General features: G+C 61.8%; 3 protein-coding genes across 6 annotated transcripts; 1 reads left to right on the top strand and 2 right to left on the bottom strand.

Annotated features, from left to right (window-relative positions):
• Positions 1–1,902: 1,902 nt before the first annotated feature.
• On the bottom strand, positions 1,903–6,954 carry ZFYVE27 (zinc finger FYVE-type containing 27). Of its 2 annotated transcripts, XM_062610437.1 has the most exons (12): positions 6,720–6,954; positions 6,566–6,636; positions 6,309–6,495; positions 6,054–6,149; positions 5,752–5,864; positions 5,066–5,196; positions 4,628–4,699; positions 4,445–4,465; positions 4,113–4,257; positions 3,781–3,827; positions 2,868–2,949; positions 1,903–2,661 (listed from the first exon to the last, which is right to left on the bottom strand). In XM_062610437.1, exons 1-12 carry the CDS (start codon positions 6,923–6,925, stop codon positions 2,597–2,599), a joined length of 1,236 nt encoding a protein of 411 aa, XP_062466421.1. In that variant the 5' UTR covers positions 6,926–6,954; the 3' UTR covers positions 1,903–2,596. The 2 variants fall into 2 exon arrangements, with proteins under 2 accessions (XP_062466421.1, XP_062466422.1); XM_062610438.1 differs by lacking the exon at positions 4,445–4,465.
• Positions 6,955–8,933: 1,979 nt separating this feature from the next.
• Positions 8,934–11,501, bottom strand: MARVELD1 (MARVEL domain containing 1). The gene has a single exon (XM_062610439.1). The coding sequence runs from the start codon at positions 11,344–11,346 to the stop codon at positions 10,819–10,821; it is 528 nt and encodes a 175-aa protein (XP_062466423.1). The 5' UTR covers positions 11,347–11,501; the 3' UTR covers positions 8,934–10,818.
• A 464-nt stretch (positions 11,502–11,965) lies between these two features.
• AVPI1 (arginine vasopressin induced 1) lies at positions 11,966–12,701 on the top strand. Of its 3 annotated transcripts, none has more exons than XM_062610445.1 (2): positions 11,966–12,493; positions 12,576–12,701. In XM_062610445.1, exon 1 carries the CDS (start codon positions 12,188–12,190, stop codon positions 12,476–12,478), a length of 291 nt encoding a protein of 96 aa, XP_062466429.1. In that variant the 5' UTR covers positions 11,966–12,187; the 3' UTR covers positions 12,479–12,493; positions 12,576–12,701. The 3 variants fall into 3 exon arrangements, with proteins under 3 accessions (XP_062466429.1, XP_062466428.1, XP_062466427.1); XM_062610444.1 differs by having other exon boundaries at positions 11,968–12,478; positions 12,554–12,701; XM_062610443.1 differs by having other exon boundaries at positions 11,973–12,474; positions 12,554–12,701.
• Positions 12,702–12,761: the final 60 nt, after the last annotated feature.

The raw sequence follows: 12,761 nt of genomic DNA on the forward strand, positions 1-12,761 counted from the left end.
ACAGCCGGATCTGAGGGTGTTCACAGAAGAGTTTTATCCCTCTGTCACCCTGGGGGATAGATCTGTGGGCTGGGAGCTGGAGGTACATGTGAGAAGCCTGGCACTGAACACAGGTGGATGCAGACCCCAGCCTGGGCAGTCCCTCCCTGGACATCCCACCTGGGTACCACCTGAGAGCCCTGTCTGCTGCCAGACCTCCCACCCGCAGCTCCAGCATCCTCCCAAAGGGCTCCCTGGGGCCACAGCCTGCACCAGCAGCACAGGAACCAGGGCATTGCTCACCCTGACCCCTCTGATGGCAGACAGATGCTGTCCCTCAGCTCAGCTCCCTGGGCCCAAGAGCAGGGGCTGCCTCTGCCCCCCACCCCAGTCCCACTGCAGCCCTGTTTACCCAGCGCGTTCTCACATCCAGGGAGTGAGAGAGGCACGAAGGTGGCCACAGGATATTTACCCAAACCTGGCTGCCTGACACTGCGGCTTCACACCAGAGCTGGCCCCACTGCGGGGGAGCCTCCAGGGACAAGAGGGGAACTGAGGCTATGGGATGTCTGTGCCCACCCTGACAAGGCCACTGAGCACCTGCCCCATGCCAGGGTAATCCCAGCTCCTTCTGCACCCCTTGGGTATGGCCTTGGCCCCACTGGCCACTCCCTCCAGCAGCAAAGGGCACTCACATTCTGCTCCAGGCAGGGAGACATACCCCTGACCGGCACAGAGCAAGGGACAGAGGACAGTCAGCCCCGACACAGCCTCACACAGAGGCAGGCGGTCATTTTTCCCAATGTGGAAAATAAATAGGGAAAAGCCCAGATGTTGCTAGAAGGTATGTTTAGAGCGAGGCTGCCACAGGGGTAAACATCCTCAATTACGTCATTTTACTGCATAACTTAGAGTGCACAAACCAACCCCATCTCCCACAGCTCAGCTTTATCTGTAGCCCTCTGTATTCCTGCCATTAGCATCTTTCCAGGGAGTGTTCAGACACACACGGATCATCGTGCTCCTCGCTCCAAGTGTTTTCTCTAGGACAAGTAACTTCTCTCTGCCTTCTACCATTGACTGAGCTCTACAGCTCACCATCACCACCCCCTCCACCCCCCACAGACCAGTACTCGCCCCATTGCAGATAAACCCACACTGACAATCACAACCCCACAGCTCTTGGGCGCTTCACAGCCCCCTCCACACCATTACAGCTGTTCCACTGCTCCCCCAGTAACTGCTGGGCTCTCTACATGCCAGCCCCCCTCCACACCCTGGCCTTGGAGCATTCCCAGCACAACTCAGACACCCTCATCATCACTGCCAAGTCCAGCTTTTCCCCATATTTCCATAGGGCACAGCTTGAGGAAGAGGTTTATGAGCCCATGCCTGAGGGGACAGCTCAGGCTGCCCCATGTGAGCTCCCACACTGGCAGGGAGCTGGTGACTGTCACAGCCTGGTGGGCACTGGCCACTGCCAGCCCAAGAGCTCCGGCCACCCCAGACCCCCCAGCTGGGGGGAGCTGCAGCTGGCTGGCAGGGACCCAGGCCATGGCCATTCCCAGCTGCACAGCAGCCAGGGTCACATTCCTGGGATAGCTGGGAGCGTTGCTGTTCACGCAGGGAAAGGTCACCCTTGTGTGTGCAGGCAGCTGCCCGGACCACCGCCTGGGTAGGGCAGGGGAAGGAGCAGCTGTGGGAGGCAGAGAGGAAACACAACAGCTCCGGCCAGAGCCAAGCTGCTCCCTGGCACAGCCACAGAGGGGCAGCTGCACACAGCACAGAGCAGGGGCAAACAAGGCCACAGCCTGACAGGAGATGGAAACCCCTGTAAGCAATGGGAGCTAGTGGCAGAGACACATTTCTCCATGACCATCTTCCAAGGGCACAGTTGCCAGGGTGACCAAGACAAGAGCCAGCTGAGGGCAAGAGATTTATTGGTCACTGTCTATATACACCTATATATTAATCTGTAGTAGAAAGCAGCAGTCACTATGTGCACAGAGCAGCAACTTGTGCTTCTTCTGATGCTGCACCTGGAGACGGGGCCACAGTGCCCAGCCAAAACTTACCTTCTTGCCTCCTCTACTCTACAGCCAAACATTGGGGGAGAAAAGATTAAACCTGCAGGCAGTGAGGCCAAGCAGCACAGGAGTAACTAGCAGGAGCTGACAGAGCCAGGACCAAAGACCACATCCTAAATGAATGCAGAAATCCGACTTGATCCCTAAAATACAGTCACCTAGCACCGTGCTGGGAAAGGTAGGGACAGAGCCCTGAGGTTATTCTGCCCCACTTAGGACCAAAAGTGGGAAGGATGGCTCCTCCATCACTGAGCCAGGCCACAGGGTCTGACAAGCACGTGGAAGGGCACAGCAAGTGCCAGGGCCTGGAGCAGCTGCCATGGTCAGTCATGGGGATGGGGCACAGCCTCTCTGCCACAGAGAGGCAGCTGGTGCAGCACATGCTGCGTGGCAAGGAGGGCTGGTCTGCCCCCAGCTGGTACAGGCAGGAGTGGACACAGGCAGCCTCTGGCAGGGTGATGCCACGCTGGGAACCAAGTAGCCCGGCATCAGGCAGCGCAGGACTCAGGAGCTGGCTGGCGTTGGTGCAGTCACTTGATGAGCACCTGGTTGCACAGAGCACACACAAACACCGTCTCCCTCTGAGCCTCTGGAGCTGCAAAGGAAAGGAGGTGTCAGAGATGCTCCCCTTCCCCCTCAGGCTTCCCCACTCCCAAGCAACTCTCAGAGCTGCTCCCAGAGCTGGCAAACCATTCACCACTCTGTCCTGAGCCAAACAGCACTGAACAGGTCCTGTCCCACCAGAGCTGGGGCAAACCCCTGCAGCAGACAGAGCTCTGCCCTCCTTCACTGTCCACTCACCTGTGGCTCCCATCACAGCCTTGGGAACTTTGAAGGAACAACACCTGGAGCAGAAGCTGTTCCCACAGTTACTGCAGCTCCGCTGTGGAGAGAGATGGGGGTGAGACACTATTCTAAGCCCATTCCCAGCCCTCCTTGGCAAACTTCAGTGCTGGAGCACTGCTAACAGCATTCCCTGCTGAAGGGGAGTGGGTGCAAGCCCTGAGCCCCAACAGCAACAGCAGAGGAGTCATCTGCCAACACCACCTGTACAAACCACCCAGACCTCATGTGCTGGATCTGCATTCAAGTGTGCTCTAACATCACAGGCAGCCTGTGTCCAGCCTGAGAGAGCACAGGCTCCAGGAGGTTTAAGGACACTACATCACTTCCTATGCTGTAATCCTGGAGGGATGCAAGCTCCAAAGAGTGCCAGCCATTTCAGACCCAGGAGTAAGGGGAGGCAGCAGGAAGACATCAGTGCCAGTCTAGAGGGGACAAGAGATACCCCCTCCCCAGAACTGCCCAGGGGACTGTGTGCCAAGCATCACACCTAGGATTAAGATAAAAGGGGTGGGCTTTGCTCCTCTAATTCCCACAAACAGACCCATGCTCTGCTTCATTGGGAAGCTCCCAAGCCAGAGGAAACAGGTTAAACAAGAGCACAGAGCAAGTGCCGTCTACTACAGTACACACAGGTTTAGCCCGAGGCAGCTTCCAAAGGAGCAAATGGATAAAAGACTCCACAGCACAAGGGATCCCTGTCACCCTTAGGCATGCAACAACACCCAGCATTTAGCTGAGGTCATCTGCTGCTGAGCTGTGATTGAGGTCAACCACCTGAACTGCCAGAGAAAGCCAGGGTGAGCCAGACACACACAACACCTCTACCCCACAGGCAGGCAGCAAGCTGGGCTGGAAGCTGCAGACTCACCCTCTTCTTGAGCACAGAGAAGGTGGCTCCACAGCCAGTGCAGCTCCCTGGAAAAAATGAAGTGGAGATCAGACAGGGCTCTGCTGCCCAGGACCATGAGAGCTACAGGAACACCCACGGCTGTTGTAAAGCCTCAGCTTAGAGGTAATACTGCTGCACCTTCCCATCTTTGCCCCTCCTAGGAAGCCTGGAAATATCCTCCCCACGGAGAAGGGAGGTCACTGAAGGTGTCAACACAGCCTTAGCAGGTACATCCCCACTCTGTCCATTCCCAATGCAGTGGTCACCACAGCAGCATAACCCCTGCAATGCTGAGCTCCCCTGAGCCTTACCAAAGTTGTTGCTGGGGTAGCGCTTGCGCAGGCGCTCAGTGAGGCGCGACACTTTGCTGCGGATCACCTCATTTTTGCTCATAAAACCATTGTCTGGGAGGCTGAGGTCAAAATCTGCTGAGCACTGAGAGCTCTCATCATCCTCCTGCAGAGAGCAGAACCAGTTGAGAGTGGAGGGGTGGCTGTGAGCATGCTTGTGGGCTGCAGGGCGGCCCAGCCCAGAGATGGGCACCCAACAGGCAGGATGCTCCATATGACATCCCCACAAGCCACCAGCAAACCAGGAAAAGGCTGCCAGCTGCTCCAGCATGACTTGGCATGGCAGTACTCACCATGACCAGCAGCTGGTTCTCCTTTTCCAGCAGCATGGGATAGAGGAGAGGCAGTACAGACTGAGTCAGAGGCACCCAGTCCCACGGCCACCCTCCTCGAGCACCCAGCTTGCCCACCGAGGCTCTCATCCCTTCCCACCTCCGTGGCCCTACAGGCAGAGCCCAATCCCACCAGCCTCAAACCTCAATAGCATCTTTGAACTCTTCATCAGGCTCTGCCTCCTCCGCCTCCTCCACACTGCCAGGGGTAAGGTCCTGCAAGAGATTCACAGAGTTCATCCTGCTGTACCCCCACCCCCTTCCAAAGGAGGACTCAGACTTCTGTAGTGGGTTCCAGGACAAAGGACCAGCCCCTCATGAGCCCCATGAGAAGACATGAGTCCCAGAAGGTGAAGTGAGCCCCTGCCTCCCCAGACAGCATCCTCACATGCAGCAAAACAACTGAGCCAAGCCCCCAGTGCAGCAGGGCAGCTCCCCAGCAACTCAGGAGGAGCTCACAGGCTTCCATCACCAAAGCTGGCAGCTGGAAGCAGTTTGAGGGTATAGGGACACAGGCACAGTCAGACCAAAAGGTGACCTTCAACTCCCACTCCACAGGGGACAGCCTTGCCCCTAACTCACCTCTGTGCTGGTGGGTGTGGGGGTCCGGTCCAGGGGGGCAGCAGCAGGCAGGGGCTCGGCAGGCTCTGGAATGCTCTCAAGGGGTTTGGCTCCCACACACTGCTCAATCGAGGCCCTGAGCTCCAGTATCACTGGTAAGAGGGGAATGCAGCTGAAGTGGGGTGTTACTTCCCATCTTCCAGCCCCACTGCACAAAAGCCAGCTGCAAGAGCCAATCTCCAGGGCTCAATATGGGACAGTGGCATATACAGCCTTCACTTATCAGCTATCCTGAGCCCTCCTCTGCTCACACATCAAAGTTAGGGCAGCAAGGAACTGCCACACTATCTGCCCCAGCTCAGGATAAGGAACAGCAGGGGCCTTAGTCAGAGATCTCACTCCAGAATGTGCTACAGAACAGGGAGCACCTTCAGCTCTCCTCCGCTCTGACAACACATTTTCAGGACAGTGTCATACTCTCAGTGCCTGTGGCAGTGTATTTCGTGTCCTGCAGAGCAGGGTCAGGATCAAGAGGGATGCCAATGCTCACGTACAAGCTGTGTTGTCAGCCCCAGTTTGCCACAGCATAGAGGAGAGCAGAAAACAGCACCCAGGCCAGGACACACATCAGGAGAGGCTCTCACCTGGCTTCAGAGGGCCTTTCCCCAACCCATCCCACACAGGCCAGCTCCAGGGAAGTCTCTTACCTTGGTAGAACTGGGTGTTGCCCAGGAAAAGGGTGCTGTTGAGGATGGCCAGGACCCAGCAGAGGGGCAGCAGGTAAAGGACACAGACAGTGCCCAGCAGTGCCCCATAAAATCTGAGAAGGAGCAGGAGAACACTGCAGTCAAGACAAAGCAAATCCAGCACAGCACAGGCCCCCCTTCCTTCATCTGGATCTCCACCGCCTCTCTCCAAGTACCAAACACGTCAAATGCAGCTCCACAGGCCTGGCTGTGCCTCTCTCCCCACTGACATCACCACAGGATGCCTGACCCACAGTACTCACTGGGAAGAGACAGTGGGGTTCTCCCAGTACAGTACACGGTACACTGCCTCGCAGCTGCAGCACATCCCGCTCAGGAACCCCTCCAGCTGGATCAGGCTGCAAATGAGACCTCAGTCACAGAAAAGCCCCACAAACACACACCCTGGCTCCCCCACACCTCACAGTGGGCAGGCTGGTGTGAACCCAGACCCTCAGAAGCCTTCCTGGCTGCAGAGGCCCCAGGAGCCCCACAGCGGTGGGGCCCCAGAGACTCACAAGCTCTTGACCTGGGCGATGGCCTCCTGCTTTGAGAGCTGCACCTTGCGCAGGTCCTCTCGCCGCACGCTGTGGTACCTCCTGCGCACCAGCTCCGGCTCCGAGGGCTGGGCCCGGCACGTCTCCTGCAGGTAGCCCAGCAGCGCCGGCACCACCACCAGCAGCGCCAGCACCGAGTACCAGGCGGCTGGAAGAGGAGGGACAGCGTCAGCTCGGGGGCTCCGGGCAGGGAACCGGCCCTGTCCCCGCACACGCACCTTTGCCGAGGGTCAGCAGGAGGAAGTTGAGGCCGAGGCAGACGAGGAGGGAGCACAGGGGCCGCTGCCACCTGCGGGGAAGACGGAGAGTGAGGGACCTGAGGCCACGGCGACGGTCTGGTCTCGTCTCGGTCTCGGCCCAACCCGCACCTACCGGAGAAGGGAGCGTACGCCCTCGGCGGCGTCCCGCAGCGGCTCCAGGTAGAGCTCCAACCGCCGGTAGCTCCGCACCAGCTCCAGCAGGTCGAAAGCAGAGGCTGCGGCCTTGGGCGGCGGGGACGGCAGCTCCAGGGGGGCATCCCCGCCCGCCGCCGCCCCCTCGGCGCTGCCCGCCGCCCCATCCCGCTCCCCCGCCTGCATGCCGGGATCGCGCTACGCTACCCGCCGCTTCCGCGGGAAGGCCAGGTGCGCCGTGACGTCAGCCGCGGCGCTCGCACACCGCCAACCAGAAGAGCCGGGCTAGAACGCGCGGACAGAAACCCCGCCCCGGCGCGAGAAGAGGCTCCGGTCCCGGAAGCGGTGAGGGCTCGGCCCCGCCCGCGGCGTGGTGGGAGGAGAGGAGAGGGGAGAGGAGAGGAGGGGAGGGGAGGGGATGGGAGGAGTGCGGCCCGAGCGGGGTGGCTTTGGCGGGGACGGTCCCGCGGCTGACCGAGGCCCCAGCCTGGCGCCGATCCGGGGCTGGTCCGGTCCCAGTCTAGGGCTGAGCGCTGCTCCATGTCTGGGGCTCAGGCCTGGTCCTGATGAGGGTCAGCTCCCGGTCCAGGGCTCAGTCCCAGGCTGGGTCTCGGCGTGGCCTGCCCTCAGCCGTGCAGGGAGCTGTGGTTTTGTCCCCGTGGGCTCCACTGCTGGGAACCTCTCTACGGGGAGAGACCAGAGATTGTCCCCACACTGTCACTTGGGAGGGAATGGGAGGTTACCCCCAGGCCCATAAGCGTGGCTGGCAGCTCATCCACTGCCCTTCCATGACCCCAGAGTGGCCCAGCCCTGGCTACCCTGGCACTGTTCTGCAGAGCAGGGCACAGCCGCAGGTCCTGCTCCCACCACCGCAGGCACCACAGGCATCCTGCCGGGTGCTTGCAGGAGGGCAGGGCTGCTGACTCCCAGGGGTGCTCTGGGGACCCTGAGCTGCATACAGTGCAAAAGGGGGGAAGCCATCCCATAATACTCCATGCAACCTTGTTAGCCCTATGCCAGTTGTTGGGCTATGAGTACAGCACAGGACATGTGACCTGTGCCGGTGACACCCCATCTGCAGGTAGAGGTACAAGGCTCGTCCCCATCGCAAAAGTGCAGCCCAGGGCTGGAGACAGCCCCAGGAGCTGCCCCCAGCCCACCCCCAGCTCTCCAGGGCCCCAGCAGTGTGGGCACGACTGCCCAGCAGTGCCCCAGCCCTGGAACAGAGAGCCCTTTTAGTCTGGAGTGACAAAGCCCATAGGAACGCAGCTCCATCCTGCCCCCACTGTGTCCCTGCAGCCACACTCAGCGCCTGCACTCAGCACCCATGTGAGGACCAAGCTGTGCCCTGTCTCTGGAGGGGGCAGGGAACAGCCCCTGTCTTCAAGGGGGAAGTTTAAGCTCTCTATCTGGAGGGGTGGCTCAGCACCAGGGATCCTGCCAGTGACCCCGGCGTACACCAGGATGTGTTGACCACGTCCTGGGTTCAGCTGTAACAGTTCTTTTTCTCCTCCTCAGTAGCTGGTGCAGTGCTGTGGTTTGGTTTTAGTCAGAGAACAGCTCTGATAACACCTGTGTTTTAGTTGTTGCTAAGTAATGCTTACCCCAGTTAAGGACTTTCTCAGTCTCATGCTCTGCCAGGGAGGAGGGGCACGGAAAGCCAGGAGGAAGCAGAGACAGAACACCTGACCCAAACTAACCAAAGAGGTATTCCATACCACAGCGCATCATGCCCAGTATATAAACTGGGGGCAGTTACCCTGAAGGCCAGGATCACTGCTGGGGTCGGGTTGGGCATTGGTGAGGAACGGTATTGGGCACCACTTGCGTTTGTTGTGTTTTTTCCTTTCCATTTTTAGTTTTATATTTTCTCCCGTTATCGTTTCCCTTATCATTATTATTATTTCCCTTCTCATTAGTAGTAGTAGTTTTGTATTATGCTTTTGTTACTGGACTGTTCTTATCTCAACCCATGGGGTTTACATTCTTTTGATGCTCCTCCCCATCCTGCCTGGAGTGGGGGGAAAAAGGGAAGTGAGCTAGTGGCTGTGTGATGCTGAGTTACCGGCTGGGCTTAAACCAGAGGCTCCAGACAGGAGGCCCTACGGTACAGGGCTACAGAACCAGGGATAATCTCAGCTCAGACCCTGTCCCCAGCAGATCCCAACCCCAGCACAAAGGCCCAGACACCTGGTGAGCGCCAGTGATGCTTTATTTGGAAGGTGAATCCATAGGCACTGTGGAGGGGGCTGGAGGGGGGACAGAGCTGGCGTGACAGGCAGGGAAAGGCACTTGTGGTGGCAGAAGCCCTGCTGGACACCTTGGGCAGCATGAGCCAGGGGCTGCACCAGAGCAGACAAGAGGCAGGAGGTGTCAGGGACCGGCCCTGACACAGGGAGGGGACAGAACATTCTGCCCAGGAAAGGGGCAGGTGGCCTGGGGGCTGGCAGAGCCCACAGCATGAGCGTGGATCAGCTGGGACAGCCCCTCATGATGGAAGTGGTGACCCAGCACCAACCCCAGACCCTCCCAAGCCCCAGGAGGATCACAACTGCTGCTCTCCACTCCAGAAAAGGCACCAGGGAGGCCCAGACAACACCCAGAGTCTGTGGCCAGGGAACCGACTGTAAGGAACACCCATCCCACCGATCTCAGCCTATGAAGAGACTGGGGCAGATCATCCCTCACACCAGGAGCAACAGAGAGGACCTGCCCCCAGGCAGGGTGAGGAGGGCTTATGGCCAGGCAGCCTCAGTGTGCTGCTCCTCCAGAAGTTCCCAGTCACTGGCTGCCCATCACTCCAGCCAACCCCACAGGGCCTCCTCAGAGCTTGGCACCCAGTGGGCTGCGGAGGCTGATCCAGGGCTGGGCTGGCCCGCTGCTGGCATCCTCTTCTGTTGCCCAGGGCAGGCCGTGCCCCCACAGTGCCCAGCCCCAGCTCACCCACAGCCACAGTACCAGCAGCAGTCCAATGCTGCCATGCTGCTGTGCTCACCCTGCTCCTCTTCCTCGCCATGGTCTCCAGGCAGTTCAGGGCCCAAAATGGAGCCAGATTGTCCCGAGAGGAGTTTTCTGGAATGATAAACCAAGTGGGGAGCCAGGCAGGGCTGCAGGCCAGTCTTGAGTGCCGCTGGTGAGGCTGTGCCTGTCCTGTTTGGAGCAGCTGGGCCCTGGTGGCTCAGAGCCATGAACCTCACTGCAGGAGGGCAGGGGGAGAGAACGACCCTGTGCCCTGCTCCCTTCAACCCCAGGGGCATCTGTCCCCATCCTGGGGCAGTATGAACCCCAGGGCTGGACCAGGCAATGGCCTTGCTCACCCTTCCCCTCACCCGGCAGCGATGGAGGCCGTGCTGTCCTGTGCGGGCTCAGCCCCAAGCAGGACAGTGTGTCGAGGCTCTGGGGTGACAGTGGGTCAGGCTGTGCAGGACCTGGGTGTCCCCACACCCCCCGAGTGCAGAGCAGGATGGGCTGAACCCCGTGGGGCTCTAGCAAGACGGGAGACATATCCAGGCCAGACAGGAGGAGGGGCCCGGGCTGGGGAAGCCGAGATCAGGGCCTCCATTAGAGAATTGCAGAGGCGCCGTGCAGTTGGGAATGGTGAGAAGGGGCTGCTGGAAGGCTGTATGGGAGGCAGGTCTACCTACCCAATCCCACTACAGCCCCCTGCCCAGCGCCCCCAGGCCAGTCCCTTCTGCCCCAGGGATAGGTCAGCACCCACCTGAGCATGCAGCATCTGTAAGGCTGGGGGCAGGGGAGTTGGGCAGGGGCCCTGGAGTGCTCCCAGAAACTGGTGTCCTTCTGAGGGACTCTCCACTTGGGTCGTTCCACTTGCAATAGCCAACATCTGTACAGGGCTGGGAGAAGGGCCTGTGCAGTGGCTGGAGCTCCACATTGTCTTGGTGTGATGCAGGAGAAGCCATGCTTGGGGAAGGCCTCTGTCTGTCCACCCGTCTGTGCAGGAGTCTCCGGAGGAAGCATGGTGCAGTCAGCTAGGAGGGGATGGGGCATCAGGGTCACTTTGTCCCAGAGGGGTGCTGCGCTCCATCCGCAGGCGAGGAGAAGGAGAGTGCTGTGGGGTCTCAGATGATGTCGCGCTCATCCCGGCAGCGTCGTGACAGGCAGTAGAGCCCAGAGAAGAGGTACAGGCAGGCGGCGATGCCCCCGCAGACAGAGGCACTCAGGTAGGCACCGTAGAGGCAATGCTGGCTGTAGCCCGGCAGGTTGCAGTAGCTTTTCCGCCCAGCCTTGTAGCCCATTATGCCGGTGGCAGCCGCGTAGAGCCCCACTCCCAGGGCCAGGTCGTGCACCAGGTTGGTGAGGAGCCAGCGGGAGCCCAGCCAGGGCACCAGGGTCCAGCGCCCCAGCAGGCTCAGCCCGAAGAGGGCCAGGGTGAGGAGCCAGACCAGAACGGCGGCGAAGAGTGCGAAGTGGGCCGCCCCCTCGTACTTGTGAGCCGCCACCGTCACCCAGAAGGCAGCGCCCAGCGCCAGCTGCCCGAGGCGCAGCAGGCCCAGCGGGCTCCGCAGGTAGGCGCGGTGGAGGCTGAGCGAGCCTCGGGCCAGCGGCCCCGGAGGCGGCGGTACTGCCGGGGGAGCCGGGCGGGCCATGGCGCGGCCCTGCCTGCTCCGGGGCTGCTCGGGCTGGACTCAGGGCTCCGGCAGCGACTTCCTCCGCAGCCGCTGCCAAACATCTGGCGTTTAACGGTCCTCCCCGCCCGGGGCCTCTTTCCTCTCCCCTCCGCTCCTCTCCGCCCCGCCTCCCGCCTGCGGATTCCTCTGCTGCTGCCGTCGGGCGGGAGCTGCCGCGCACCTCCCGTCCCGTTGCCGGGGAGGAGCGGGAGGCGGCGGGAGGCGGCGGCCGGGCCGTGGGGAGCGGCACAGGGACCCCGCGCGGCGGCCGGCTCAGGGGCGCGCGCCAGGGCTCCCCTGTGCGTCACCCGGGATTCCCTGTCGGTGTGACGTACGCTGGGGCTCCGCCCAGGGGCGGGGCCGCCCCCGCCGTTCCCCCACCTATTGACGTCACTCACGCCACGTGGCCTCGCTCGACGGAGGGGCGGTGCTGCCACGCCCCTCGGTGCCGATTGGCCCTGGCAGCGGGAGGCGGGCGCGGATTGGCGGCGCGGCGGGTGAATGAGTGAAGAGGGGCAGCGGCGGGACCCCGGTAGAGCGGCGCGAAGCGGCAACCCCGCCAGGCCTGTGCGAGCGAGGGAAAAGGGGTCACGGCGGGGCACAGAGCCCCGGGCACCGCCGGGCGGGACCGGACCTGCGTGCGCCGGCCCGAGCCGGGCGCCTCCCGCGTCCCGGAGCGGCCCCGCCCGCGCGGCTGGCCTCCTGCCCGGCGCCGCCGCGCCGCGTCCTTCCTCACCGGGCAGCCGCGTCAGACCCCGGGGGACGCCGGCCGGGAGCGGAGCCTGACGCCGTCCCCGCGGCGCCCGCAGCGGCCTTGGCCATGGGCACGCCGGCCTCGGTGGTGAGCGACCCTCCGGGGGGGACAGCGCCCGCAGCCCGCGGCCGCAAGCGGGCCTCGGCCAACATCTTCCAGGGCGTGGGGCTGCCGGAGCTGCGGAGCCTGTTCCAGAACGGCGGGGCCGAGCGGCCCGAGGAGCGCGCCCGCCTCGTATGGCGGTACGGGGGCCAGCGGCGCATGGCGCGAGCCCTGCGGCGGCTCCGGCGGCGGCAACCGGCACAACCCGGCGGCGGGATGGCGCGGGCCCTGCGGCGCTTCGGCCACCTGCGGTAGGTGCGCACCGGGGCGGTGGGGAACAGGGGAGAGCACAGCGGGGCCGCGCCATTAACAGACGCCCCTTCCCCACAGGATCGCAGAGAAGGAGCCAGAGGGTCCGTGTAGCAGCACCGAGCTGGTGTACTGAGAAGGTGCAGGGCTGCTGGACAACGGGTGCCAGGACCTGTGAGGACACTAAGTGTACGGACAGGCTGCAATGGTTAATAAAAGGTGGACAGTGGTGGCTGCGTGAAGCTGGGCTGGGTCCCACAGTCCCCTCGCCTTTCCCCAGGGCGGCAGG

The sequence above is a fragment of the Pezoporus occidentalis genome, unplaced genomic scaffold (genome assembly GCF_034315485.1).
Source record: "Pezoporus occidentalis ecotype Australia unplaced genomic scaffold, CSIRO_AGI_Poc_V1 ctg147, whole genome shotgun sequence".
Taxonomy (NCBI): Eukaryota; Metazoa; Chordata; class Aves; order Psittaciformes; family Psittacidae; genus Pezoporus; species Pezoporus occidentalis.